Source organism: Leucopleurus acutus (assembly GCF_964270905.1).
Source record: "Leucopleurus acutus genome assembly, chromosome: 6".
In the NCBI taxonomy this organism is placed as follows: Eukaryota; Metazoa; Chordata; class Mammalia; order Artiodactyla; family Delphinidae; genus Leucopleurus; species Leucopleurus acutus.
In genome coordinates this window covers 104,239-117,015 of record NC_139149.1, presented here as the reverse complement: position 1 = coordinate 117,015, position 12,777 = coordinate 104,239, and the positions used below count along the sequence as shown (strand labels likewise).

Below are 12,777 nucleotides of genomic sequence, written 5' to 3'. Positions count from 1 at the left end.
CCAAACTTCGCAGTGTTATTTGTTTATTTACTCATAACTATCTCCTTCCAAAAATAATATGATGTAGCTTTCAGGGAAAACATACAAAGGACAAAAAAATAAGTAGATTGGATCAGCGAATAAAGAAAATACAGCCAAAACTGAGTTCATACACAGAAACAAATTTGATGAAATTCTCTGAAGGTGGCAGAGGTGTGTCATAAATTTGGTTTGGAGCGTCCCAGTAGCCAAAGCAAAGACAGAAACACACTCTGTTTCAAGATTTAGACGAAAACAGGCTAGTCCCTAGGGAGAGGCCTGAGAGAACCCTCTCCCAGTGGGTTTTCTGGAAGGAGCCAGCCTGTCCTCAACAACACTGACCATCCCACAGTCTTCCTCACCTGGGCAGGCCGCGGCCGCCCTCATTCCCGGAGTTCTGTTCAGGACGGGTGTGCCCAGGGCGGTCCTCCTGTCACGCTCCTGTTCCAGGGAGGACGCGTCACTGGGAGCACGTTCCTGAGTGGGGTCTGGCCCTAAGCCGCGCCTTCAGACCCCCCCCCCCCCCAGGGCTGTCCCCTTCACTCCCGCAGAGCCTCTTCTCCGCCCAGAGACCCCTGCCAGCCCCCCAGACCCACAGAGCACCTAGTCTCCTGTGTAATCCGTGATCTTTTCCTCTGGGCCAGGAAGCTTCCACGTAACGTGCGGGAGGCTGGGCTCACCGTGGCCCCTTTAGCAGGTGGGGGGGTCCAGGTCCAGATGGGTGGAAGGTCATGACCCGGTCAACAGAAGTGGGTAGTGACCCCGCTGAGGACCTGGAGACCCAGGTGTCATCCTGTGTGGAAGGGGACCTTCTGTCTCTGGAGCTGGGCTTGCGGCTGGGGCTGCAGACTGCTCGTGAAGGCCGTTCGCCTCCTCTCTGCGGAAATGCTTGTTAAGAGGAAACCAAAGCGCCTTCCTAAATGTTCCCATAGAAATGTTTACAGAGAAAAAGGATCTTTAAGACTTCTTTCAAAAAAAAGAACCACTGTTCAAATACAAACAGGTATCATTTTATTATATATCATACATTTATACTGTATGCATATTTTTTAAATTTTGTATTATGGAAAAAATTTTCCATAATACAAAAGTGAAGTGGACGATATAATGAACCTCCGTGTGGCCCTTACCCTTTCATGGCCTGTCCTGTTTCACCTCTACCGCCACCCACCCTCATCATTTTAAGCAACCCCAAGCCCCATCGTTGTATTTCAAATGTAAATATTTTAGTATGTATTTCTAAGAGACGAGAGCTTAAAGAACACACACAGAACCATAATGCCATGATCACTGTCATATATTTCTAAAAATGAAAGTTTACTAGCTCCTCCTAATTGTAGAAATACTTGCTTATTGAGGAAAATTTGGAAAATAAGGAAAAGAAAAAGGAAAATCCATCCATAATCTCATAACCCGATATAATGACCTCTGTTAAAATGTCAGTGTGTTTACTTGTGTCTCTTTTCTATCCAAGAAGACACACACACGTACACACACATGTACACACACAAAATTGAGATCGGGACGTGTGGTTTTATATCCTCCTTGTTCTGTTTAATTCGTTATCATTCCATCATGAACGTTCCTCCAGGTCATTAAAATTCTTCAAAGATTGCATATTCTTTATTAGTATTTTTTTATTTATTTTTGGCTGCGTTGGGCTGCGTTTGTTGCTGCTCACGGGCTTCCTCTAGTTGCGGTGAGCGGGGGCTACTCTTCGTTGCGGTGCACAGGCTTATTGCTATGGCTTCTCTTGTTGCAGAGCCAGGGAAGTCCAAGACTGCATATTCTTAATGATTGTATACAAACCATGGAATTTCTGAAGCTTGCTGGTTGAGGCAGGCTGCCCTCTGCATACCTGGGGCACGTCTAACCAGCCCTCACCCAGGGCTGCCCCCACCTCAACAGTGAGACTGTGTCTCCGGCAAGGATTGAATGAAGCACCTGGAAGCCAGAAGCCCAAAATTACACAGGCTAAGCTGCGCCCCAAACCCAGCTCTCGTTTATTTCAAAGCCCGACTTTCACACCCTCTGACAGCGGCTCCTAATCAATGGTGCCCCTTTGAACCATCTTTCAGAGCTGCTGATGGTCTCACCCCAGACATTTGGAGTTGGGGCACAGAGTGCACCCTGGGCCAGAGCTCCCAGGTGATTCTAACGTGTGGCAAAACGTGAAAACCGCTACCTTGAGTCCGTGTTCCTGCCCCACTCCCGTGGTCCCCATTCCATGTGGCATCAACCACACCTGAGACTCTTAGAGCAGATCCTTCTAGTTTGTAACTCTTGTTAAAACGCCAGGACTGGGCTTCTGTGGTGGCGCAGTGGTTAAGAATCCACCTGCCAATGTAGGAGACACGGGTATGAGCCCTGGTCCGGGAAGATCCCACATGCTGCGGAGCAACTAAGCCCGTGTGCCACAACTACTGAGCCCGAGTGCCACAACTACTGAAGCCCGTGCGCCTAGAGCCCATGCTCCGCAACAAGAGAAGCGACAGCAATGAGAAGCCCGTGCACCGCAACGAAGATCCAATGCTGCCAAAAATTTTAAAAAACTAAATAAATTAAAAAACAAAACAAAAAACCACCAGGACTCCTGAGCAGTCGTGTGGAGGAAGCCCACCATAAACAGGCTGGTTCATCCCTCTCTGGGGTCCTGTCCATGTCCTAAGTAGCTAGGGGCAGGCCTGGCTGGCACTGGGGGGAGGGGCTGTGGCACCCAGGCCTCTATGGGGAGCCTGAGGGCAGGGGCTTGTTAGGAAGGACAGGCTGGCCCTCGGAGGGCCCTGAGGTGAGCAGGACATCCGGACTGCGAGACCCTGCTCATAGCTCACGGTTCCACGCAAACCTCTTCGGCTCAGATCCTGCATCTCAGCCTGCAGCCCTGCCTGGCAGGCTCCACGCCAGGATTCTGGGGGTACCACTGGGAAGAGAGGAGCTCCGGATGCTAGGGAGGGAGGGTCCTGGTAGGCACAGACCCCCACCATCCCAGGGAACCTAAAGCATACGTAGCCCTGAGGCCTCTGACCTGGACATGATGGGGACTCATGCCCGACTGTTGGCTGGCCGGTACCTGCCTGCGACCTGCACGCCGGCTGTTCGGACCACATGGCTACACATTTGTCTTTCAACTTGATTAGCTGGCCCTGTTTAAAATCTCTCCAGATTTCCAGCTGTCTTGCAGATGAGCCCACCCAGGCCCAGGGGCTCCCATGGGCTGCCCCACCCGCTGAGCTCGGGCGGATGGGCATGGCTCGGGTGCCATTGCTCCTGCCTCTCCCAGATGGCCCGCCTCACTGATTCCGGTGACCTGCCTGGTCCCTGTGGCCTGCACTTGATGTAACTGACACCACCCTGGTGCAGGGGCCCTCCCTGGACACGGGGGTGGTCCTTGCCCCCAAGGGTGTCAGCCTGTGGGTGATGCCAGCACAGCTAGGGGCACTGAGGGCCGGAAGAAGAAGCCTCCACTTCCCCTGGAGGGGGAGAGGCGCGGGGAGGCTCTGCAACAGCTGTGGGGAGCAGTGAGCTTGGGGCTGGTGATGAGAGGACCCAGGTGGGTAGGAGGCTGGGTGCTGGGCCCGCACTCATCCCGTTGCCCTGCTTCTTCCGCAGGGCCTGGTGGTGGCCGTTCTCTACTGCTTCCTCAATGGGGAGGTGAGTGTCCTGGGCTGCCCGGGTGCAGGGGAGCTCCCTCACAGCCGTACCTGGAAGGGGTGGTGGGGAGTGGGGTGTGGCGTTGGTGGGGGAGGCCGGGCCCTCCTGGCTTGGGCCTGTCTTCCGGGAGTCTGGGCTCACCTCCTGGGGGCCCCAGGATCGCCTGCAGGCCTTGTTAAAACAACTGCTGGTTCCTACCCTGTTTCTAAACCAGCAAAACTAGGTCCCGGCAGTCCGGGCTGGAGGCTGAGAGCGTCTTAAGTAGCACTCCAGGTGATTCTTACCCTTGGGCACGTTCCGGAAATGGGGGCAAGCGCAGGCGCCCCAGCCCTAAGTGAGGCTGATGGCTGTCCGCTTGCTCGATGGGCGACGCCGGTCACTGCCCTGCTCTGGGCCTCAGGCCTCTCACCTGTAAAATGAGTGACTCAGGTGAAATGTTTGCTGCTCCGTCCTCTGAGACCTCCAAAGAGTGTGACTCCTGGCAGGGCGGGGGGCTGCGCCCTGCCCAGAGCACTGCCGGGACGTGAGGCTCCTGGCACTGAGGCTGCGCAGTTGACGTTACCTAGATGCGGTGCTGCCCCACCTGAATGGGAGTCGAGATGGTAAATCTATGAGCGGCCTGCAGGAGGGGGAGGCATGCCCGCTGGGCAGACGTGGCAGAGCCCGAACGAGGCCCCAGGGGAGCAGGACCCTGGGCAAGGGTCATCTTTCCCTCCGGGTGACGGCTGGTCTCTGGGGGCAGGTGCAGCTGGAGGTTCAGAAGAAGTGGCGGCAGTGGCACCTGCGTGAGCTCCCACTGCACCCGGTGGCCCTCGGCTCCTTCAGCAGCGGCACCAAGGCCAGCCCCTCGGAGCAGAGCCGGGGTACCTGCAGGACGAGTGTCATCTGAGGCTGGAGCAGGGCCACCCAGACAGGCCAAGATGGGTCCCGAGGGCCGACTGCTGCCCATCTTCCTGCCAGATGCCGTGTGATCGCTCCTGCGACTATAACACCCCTCCTCCGGGCCTGGGATTTGGGTCTGTTGAGTTTTCTGGGAAGACTTCAGGGGTCCCAGGAGGGGGCAGGGGAATAAACGGTAACTGGGATGAGACTTGGTATTTGTCAGCCCTGTTGCCCTTGAGCCTCAAGGTGAAGGATGCTGTCCCCGCCACTTCCTGGAGGACGGGGCTTCCGTGATCCCCCTGCTCCAGTTTTCAGGGACAAGCTTAGCAGAAATTGAGGCCCTTGGCCCTAGGTGGACCCTCCCCACCCCTCACTGCAACTCACCCACCCAGTAGCTCTTCCCCCAGAGCCTTCTGACAACCAGGTCACAGGGAGCCCAGGAGAGCCCCAGCCCTTTCAGTCGCCCTAGCATGGGATGAGGCACCTGTTCTTCCTGCTTTCAGCTAAGTTATCTGCAGTACAGCAGGAAATGGGGCAGAATCCCATTTGACAGAAGAGAAACTGGTTCACCAAGGTCCTGTGACTTGACCAAGATACTCAGCAGGGAAGTGGCAGCTCGGTCCAGGGCTTCTGGTTTCAAATCCCCAGGCTCCACGGCTGTCTGTCTCCCCTGCTCCTGGGCAAGGGCGGACAGGGCCCTGTCTCCCCGCCCCACTGGGGATTTTAAGTCTCACCCTTTACTCTGAATCTCAGTTCCCTCAACTATTACCAGCCATGTGAGGGTTAAAGGACTAAATATTTGAACCCTTTTACAAAACAAAGCCTGCGTGCTCAGGGGAGAGTATTCTTTTTTTTTTTTTTTTTTTTTTTTTTTTGCGGTACACGGGCCTCTCACTGTTGTGGCCTCTCCCGTCGTGGAGCACAGGCTCCGGATGTGCAGGCCCAGCGGCCACGGCTCACGCGCCCAGCCGTTCCGTGGCACGTGGGATCCTCCCGGACCGGGGCACGAACCCGTGTCCCCTGCATCGGCAGGCGGACCCCCAACCACTGCGCCACCAGGGAAGCCCAAGGGGGAGAGTATTCTTGACAGAAGCAGAGGCGACCCTCCCCGCGGCTAGAGAAGAGGGCATCTTGCTGGTAGGTGGGCCCAGCTCTAGTTCTGGCTTTAGGTGACCCTGGACAAGTGGCCCTGGCCCCCAACTTCTGCATCTCACCCCTGAAGACAAGGTCACCCCCTTTGCATCTTATAGTCTGCTACTGGGGTGAGAAGGCCAGATATCCATTTTCCAGGGCGCTCTCCAGGGACCTTCATGGACTCTGTACATCTTGGAATCAAAAAGTTAAAAAAAAAAAAATCACAGGAGAGGTAGAGGCACCCAGTCCAGCCCAGAAAGAGGACCTGGCAGGGCAGAGACCAAAACCCCATGCAATCAGTGGCAGCCAGAATGAACCAGGAAAGGCCTGAATTCATCAGGTGGGGGAGGGGCACAGGGCTAGTGTTGAATGAAATGGGCTGAGGGCAAAAAACCCACCTACTGGGCAGAAAAGGGACTGGAAAGAGGCCAGTTTGGTGCACAGAAATGTAAAGTGGCCAGCAAGGGTGGAAATCTCCACCGGTTCCTGGTCCCCTCCACCTGCAGGCCTCTGCATCCAGGGTGGGTGGTAATCATTACCTGAGGTCGGGCCAGTCCCCAGTACCCCCTGGAGTCCAGCAGCTCCAGACACGTGCTCTTTGAAGTGTGCTCTAGGATAAAAATGGTACCCTGAGTCTGTCTGGCCCTTACCGAAGATGGATTGCCCACGCTTACCAAGCCAGGCGGGCCCTCCTGGAAGGGCTTCAGGCGGGATTGACAGGGAGAGTCCTGAGGCACAGCCAGCTGCTGGAAGCTGGGGTTATCCAGGGATTACGGGGTCCCCCCGACAAAGCGCAGGGCTCAAATAAAGTCAAACGGTTTGAAAAGCTTCTGCACCCCAGCGGCCCTGAACGCTGCCTCCCTGACGTGACCAAAGCTAAAGCAGGGAATCTGCACGAGGCCCTTTGAGCTGGTGAAGCAAGTCCTCGGCACTGACCGGACACCCTTCGCTGACAGACGATTCACTCTTAGCAAGCCCGGAGGCCCCAGGGGCCCTGTAGCCCATATCCCAGCAGAGTCACTAAAACAGGTGTGAAATGTACTTGGCTGTGCGGCCAGCCTGAGCACCGGTTACCTGAGCTGCTTCCACATCTACTCCCATCCCAGGAAGGACTCAAGAATGGGTTTCAGAATATGTTTCTTCTTGTGAAGTCAACATCCTAATAACGTGGCTAAGCTGGTGCAGCTGGTGGCTCGGAGGCGCCCACCTGCCCTCTGGGCTGCAAAGGCCACTGGCCCGACCACCCCAAGGCCGAGAGGCGGCAGTTCGAATGTCACATGTTGGAGAAGTCCCATCTTGACCACACTTTCTGGTACAACTCAGCGCCCTCGCTGGGGGGGCCTAAAGTTTTGCAGGCAGGCCCCAGGGGTACGTGACGCTGTCAGTCCGGCTGATACTGTTGATGTGGAGGCCGCTGATGGCGTTCAGGAAGAAGAGGAAGGAGGCCGTGAATTCGCTCCAGAACGTCAGGCTGAGGCCCATGAGCGTGACCTCATTCCTAAGGAGGGTCAGGAAGCTCAGGAGGCCCCCGAAGGAGAGGATGGACGCGAGGAGGAAGAGGGCGGAGCCCACGGCCCACTTGTGCCACGAGTGGGCATCCTCGGACACCTGGGACACTACGAGGAGCTCCAGGCCAAAGATGGCGACCACCACGGCCAAGGTGGCCACGCTGCGGGCCACAGCCATGCCCGAGGCTAGCCCGGGCACGTGGGCCTGCCTCAGGTCTCGGAGGCAGTGCAGCTCAGCCTGGTTGGAGGTGGTGCAGAAGTGCCACAGCCCGAACAGACGGTCGTCGGCCAGGAGCCAGTGGCCATCGCAGATGGAGAGGGAGGAGAGGACCACGGCCAGGGAGGCGCACAAGATGATGAGGGCCCGGATGGAGGGTTCAAAGAAGGACCGGCGGGGTCTCCTTTGGGCCAGCAGCTTCTGGGCCTGGAAGACAGCACGGGGCAGCATGAGGGAGGGCCCCCGCCACAGCGCACCAGCCTCCTCAGGGAAGACCCAGAGCACACCTTGTAGCTTCCGACAGCCACGGTTTCTGCTTCGGTCTCCCAGGATGCCCGGGAAGCCCACCTTAGTCACAGCACAGACCCACCTCCTGGTGGGGCGGGGGGGACCCTCCTCCCATCCTACCTGTTCCCCACCCGTCCTCCATTCGAGACCTATAAGCATTGCCTGTGGATCCAGTTATTCATCGGGCAAAGAGTTCCCTGACCTTTCTTTAATGATCTTTATAATGCGTAAGAAACCCAAATTGTATTGACAGGTAAATCTTGGTCCATTCTGAAGTCAGCAAACCTGTCTGGCTTGGCAGACGTGACCTTGAGCTAGCAGCCAGCCTTGCTTTCTTTGTATGCAAAACAAGAATACTGCACTAGACATTATTAGCACATCAGTGAAGGTTACACAGCTCCCTCTTCTGGCTCCCGGTCTTCCCCAGTTTCATTCTAATCTGCACCCAGCTTTTTCTGCACTTTTCTTCAGTGCGCAGTGATGTTTGCACTTTGCCCTTCAGTCTGGCTCAGCCTATACTCCGCCCAGGACATGGCACCGCTGTCTGTTCTAGAAGCTTCTGGGCGGGGGAATCCCTGAGGCTCCCCTTCAGCCTATGGTTTCGGCCCCGCAAAAGTACACCCTATCCTCTCTCCTGACAAGCTGGGCCAAGCGTCCAGTGAGGTGTCCCTTCTCACAGCCCCGGGACACCCCCAAGCCACCGTCCCCAACCCCCAACCCGGAAGCAAAAGGAATGCTTCCAAGGGTAAAACTCCTTAGACGGCCCACAAGCCCTCCCAGGGCATCCTCCCGGCCACCTCGCATGCCTAGGACAAGCCTAGAACTTTCCTCCTCACACCTACTGGTCCCTCCACCTGAAAGGCTCTTCTCTCGGCTGCCCCCGTTTCTCCATTCTTCATGTCTCAGCTGAAACATCGCCTCCTGGGAGAGGTCTGTCTTGCCCACTCAACCCAGAACGGACCCCTCCGGTCACTCTCTGTCAGGAACCGTTCTGACAAGTTTTCCATTCCTGTCTGATTCCTAGTGGGAGGGCAGGACCGTGGCCCCAGCACCCGGTGCCAGTGCCGTGCTCAAGAGCCACGAGGTCGAGTCTGCAGCCGCTGTCACTTCCATCTGAAGCTCCCTTTAAACCACCTCCTGCCCAGTCATAACTTACGCCCTTTACAGTGTGTGTGGAAGCAGCCCAGGTCACGCCCCAGTTTGGGAGGTAAGCAAAGCACACAGCTCATGCGTGACGGTCACTGCTGGGAAGCAAACCGAAAGGGGACTCTGGGGGTGAGCCCTATGCCACGTGCAAGTGGAGGCTTCCAGAGGCGGTCTGGGCCACCCCTCTCGGTGAGGGGCAGAAAGCAGAGCCACGCTCCCGGGAGGCCCCGGGATCCTTATGGATCCGGCTTGCTTTCAGCACTTCTGCCTAGTTAGGGTCCTGTCTCACTCTTAAACCTGAGTCTGGTGGAGTAGGGTGCTCCACGGCGGGGGGGCGGGGGGGACGGGGCGGGGTATGTGAAAAGGGAAAGTGTCACACACAGGTCAGGGGACCAGCCCAAGAGCATTCACCGAGATCACAGTAAAGCCTGGCACAGCTGCCCGACAACTGTATCATGCGTAGTGGGGGGGATGCACACAGCCGGTAAGTACCCACTGGGGCCTTCGTGGGAGGGGCTCAGTACGTGGTGAGAAGGGCTGGAGTGGCCAGAGGGACACCCAAGGGCTCGGGACCCGACTCAGACCAGAGGCAAAGGCAGTCGGGGGCGCTGTAAAGAACACTCAGGCGGGGAGTCTGGGCTCTGGTTCTCAAACCGCATCCCCTTGTCTCCTTGAGGCCTCCAGGTGCTAAAGCGGGGGGCAGGGGGTCAGCTCCCGGCCCCTCACTTCAACCACAACAGGTCCCTCTTACCTGCTGGAGCCACTGGGAATCTAAGAGTCTGTACTGGATTTCATTAGGAAAGAACGGCTCTGCTAAGAAACAAACCAAGGGAACTTTGAAATCTCTGTGACCACAAACCATAAAGGTGTTTGTCTTTGCGAGGTTTCTTAACCTCCTTGACCCTTATTTTCTCATCTACCGTTACGTACTTACATTTTGTAGCAGGAGTTAGTGATCCCCGCAGGAAAGAGTAGCCATGAAGGCACCCGGAGGTTGTAACTCCCTACAGGTTGATAAGTTTCTAGGATGGGAAAACCCCAGACGCAGGCAACAAGTCACAAGAACGCAGCACCCAGAGGCCTTTTGACCTCAGACATCACGCTGTCTGGAGAAAAAGCACATGCCACCCTACCCTCAGCCCCACCTGTCCTGCACACAGAGTGAACTTTAATCTCCAGGCCCTCAGACATCACACTGGGATCAGGAAAAGACAGCTGACATCAGGTCATTTTCCCCCTCCCGCCCCAAAGGAGGGCATCATTCAAACTCTGACACCAGTAGAACTCCCAAGGATTAAGTGAGATCATGTATATAAAGGTGCCCAGCACAGAAGCAGTTCCTGATTAATATTAGTAACAGTAATAAGGTAACTCGGGAGTCCTCCTTCCTCACCACTGCCCCACACCCCGGCTGCCAGCACCTCTGTGAACTTCCAGTGATCCAGGGCCTTAAATCCTCTCCCGGAGGGCAGCTGGGCAGCAGCGTGGTCAGTGGAAGGTCCGTGGACCAGAGGGTATGAGGGCAGTCTAGCCCTGCCCCTGACCCACCAGCCTCTAGCTCTGTGACCTTGGGCAAATCACTTAAATCTCTTAGGGCCTGGACCAATTCCACTGAAAAAAAAAAAAAAAAGAAAAATGGAAGCATTTCCCTTTTTCATCCAGAGCCCCGAATGATTAGTAGTGACCTGTAGAACAGTGTCACTTGGCACTCCTGGGCCACTGAGGCCAATGCCAAGGTCTTGTCTTCCTCTGCAACCCAGCACCCCATCTGATCCCGTCAACCCCTAAGTAGTGGACACTTTGGGCTGCTCACGACTTTTCTCCACATCAAGCCCCCGCCCCGCGCCCCTGCGCTTCCCCCCCCCGCCCCCCCTTCCCAGTGCCCACTCAGCCCAGGCCCAGGTCAGACCCACCCCCTCTTCAGCTGGAAATCTCCTCTACAACCTCCTCAAGAGTAAGCCCGCTCCGCCTGCGTCACCGCAGGGCACCGGGAGCCAGCACGCTTGCCTTTTAGCTCTTTGGCCTCCGGCGAGCTATTTACCCCCTGAAGATAACAGTACCTGCTTCCTGGCCCCCCGGGGGGAGCCGAAAGGAGACCTAAGCACCCCAACCGCTTAGAACAGTCCCAGGCAGGCGGTTAAGTGCTCCTAAGCATCAGCCCCGCCCCCCTTCTTTCACTAAAAGGTCAAGTCTGTTTACCTGGCTGCTCTCCTGCCCTCCCCACCCCCGTTAATCCTGCCGCAGTTTCTTCACCTCTTAATCTAGCACTCGCTTCCCTAAACCGCTCCTAAATCCCGGTGTGCACGTCTCTCCCCCGCAGGGCCGTCGGCTCCCGAAGGCGGGACCGCACCCGCTCCCACCCTCCTCACTGCCGGTCCCGGAGGCGGCTTGGCCGGGACCCCAGATTTTGCCCAGAACGAGAGGAACTCGCTGCATCCGGCTCTAGGGCTGCGGTGTCCCGGCCACAAGGGGCTTGGGGCGCGGCCTGTGGGTGGAGTTTCTCCTGTTCGGGCCCAGAAGTCTGGTTCGACTCGATTCTATCGCTGAGCCGGCCGCCACGGGCGGGTTACTGCACCTGAGCCTCGGTCACCGCATCTCCAAAGTGCGCGCAGCGGGATCAGCCCCGGAATCTGCGCTGCGGGGCGCCGAGCACTTGCAGGCAGAGGCTGCGGGCCGCTCTCACCGTCCCGACCGTCCAGTCGGGAGGTAAGGAGGCGGGACGCGTCCGCTAGGGAAGCTCGGCGCAGGGCAGCGGAGAGCCGCACGCCCGGGGGGTGGGGGTGCGGATGGACGCCTCGCATCATTCTAAGGAGAAACCCCATCTCTGCGAGGCGGGCCCCTCCCCTCTCTACAGCCTGTCCTGAGGTTTCCGCGTGCCCCAGCGAGTCCGCCCCCTTGCCCGCCCCCCAAAATCAGTTTTGGGAGGGGAGATGGTCTTGCTGCCCCCGCCCAGGAAAGTTCTGGCTTCCCCAGAGATGCTTCCTCGTGTGACAAGGCGAGGCTCATTTTTACGAGTGGATTCCGTCCATCCTCCGCTCCAGATGCGCCCCCTTTTAACAGGAGGGACCCCTCTGGTGCACCTAACAGATGAACACTGCGGACCCCAAAGAGAAGCACAACACTCCTCCCTAGCCGTTTGGGAGCCTCGGTGCCCGCAGGACCTCGAGGAGACCGCGCCCTGGGCGGCTTCCCCCCCCCGGACCCCGGCCGGGCCACTCCACACCCCCCGCACCGGGCTCTCGCCCACCTGCACGCCGAGGGCTGTCATCCCGCGCCTGGGCTCGGCCGCGCGCTCCCGCCTGGTTCTCTGGCGGCTCCCGAGCGCTGCTCTGCCGGGGCCGCGGCTCCCGACTCCCGACCTCTTCCCGGGGGCGGGGCGGGCGGAACTGCTGCCCCCGGGCGGCTGGTCGGGCCAGGCCCCTCCCCGCCCACCCTCCCGCCGCGGCTCGGTTTGCGCTGAGTCAGCGGGGCCGCCGGAGGAGCCCCCGGGCAGGGGCGGGGGCCAGGACCCGGCCCGAAGGGGAGGCTCGGGCCCTGGGGGAGGGCTGACCCGGCCGACTTGCAGGCCGGAGCCGCTCCCCAGTCTCAGGGCACTGTTGTGCCCGCGGCGCCGATTCCTCGAGGGCCCGGGGCCCAGGAGCCGGGTCCGCCCCGGCGGGTCCGCCCGAGCGTCCGCGGAGGCGGCGGCGGCGTCCAGACGGCAGGCGCGCGCCCGGGCTCTGCAGCTCCACCACCGTAGGCCGTTGTGATCCTGGGCTCTTGTTTCCGTCTCTGAGCCACGGGCGATAAATGAGATGATGCCCGTGAAAGGTCGGGGGTCTTGCGAGGCTTCGGTAAATGTGAACGGAGTGGACTCCCCGGGGCCGTCTTTCCTGCGTCCCTTTTCTCTCCCCCAAAGCGGGGCGTACAGCCCTGCTCGCCTCCGCAGGGACC

The 12,777-nt window shown here is 58.2% G+C and overlaps 2 protein-coding genes across 2 annotated transcripts in view; one reads left to right on the top strand and one right to left on the bottom strand.

Moving 5' to 3' along the window:
• The window catches only part of SCTR (secretin receptor), a 64,866-nt gene extending 60,223 nt beyond the window's left edge, over positions 1-4,643 (top strand). Inside the window, exons 12-13 of the mRNA XM_082841227.1 lie at positions 3,628-3,669; positions 4,412-4,643. Of these exons, the coding sequence (XP_082697353.1) occupies positions 3,628-3,669; positions 4,412-4,558 (189 nt within the window). The 3' untranslated portion in view covers positions 4,559-4,643. The remainder of the gene's footprint in view (positions 1-3,627; positions 3,670-4,411) is intronic.
• Positions 4,644-7,026: 2,383 nt separating this feature from the next.
• On the bottom strand, positions 7,027-12,147 carry TMEM37 (transmembrane protein 37; the record flags this gene model as incomplete). Its single annotated transcript, XM_082841075.1, has 2 exons — positions 12,092-12,147; positions 7,027-7,617 (listed from the first exon to the last, which is right to left on the bottom strand). Exons 1-2 carry the CDS (start codon positions 12,110-12,112, stop codon positions 7,027-7,029), a joined length of 612 nt encoding a protein of 203 aa, XP_082697201.1. The 5' UTR covers positions 12,113-12,147.
• Positions 12,148-12,777: the final 630 nt, after the last annotated feature.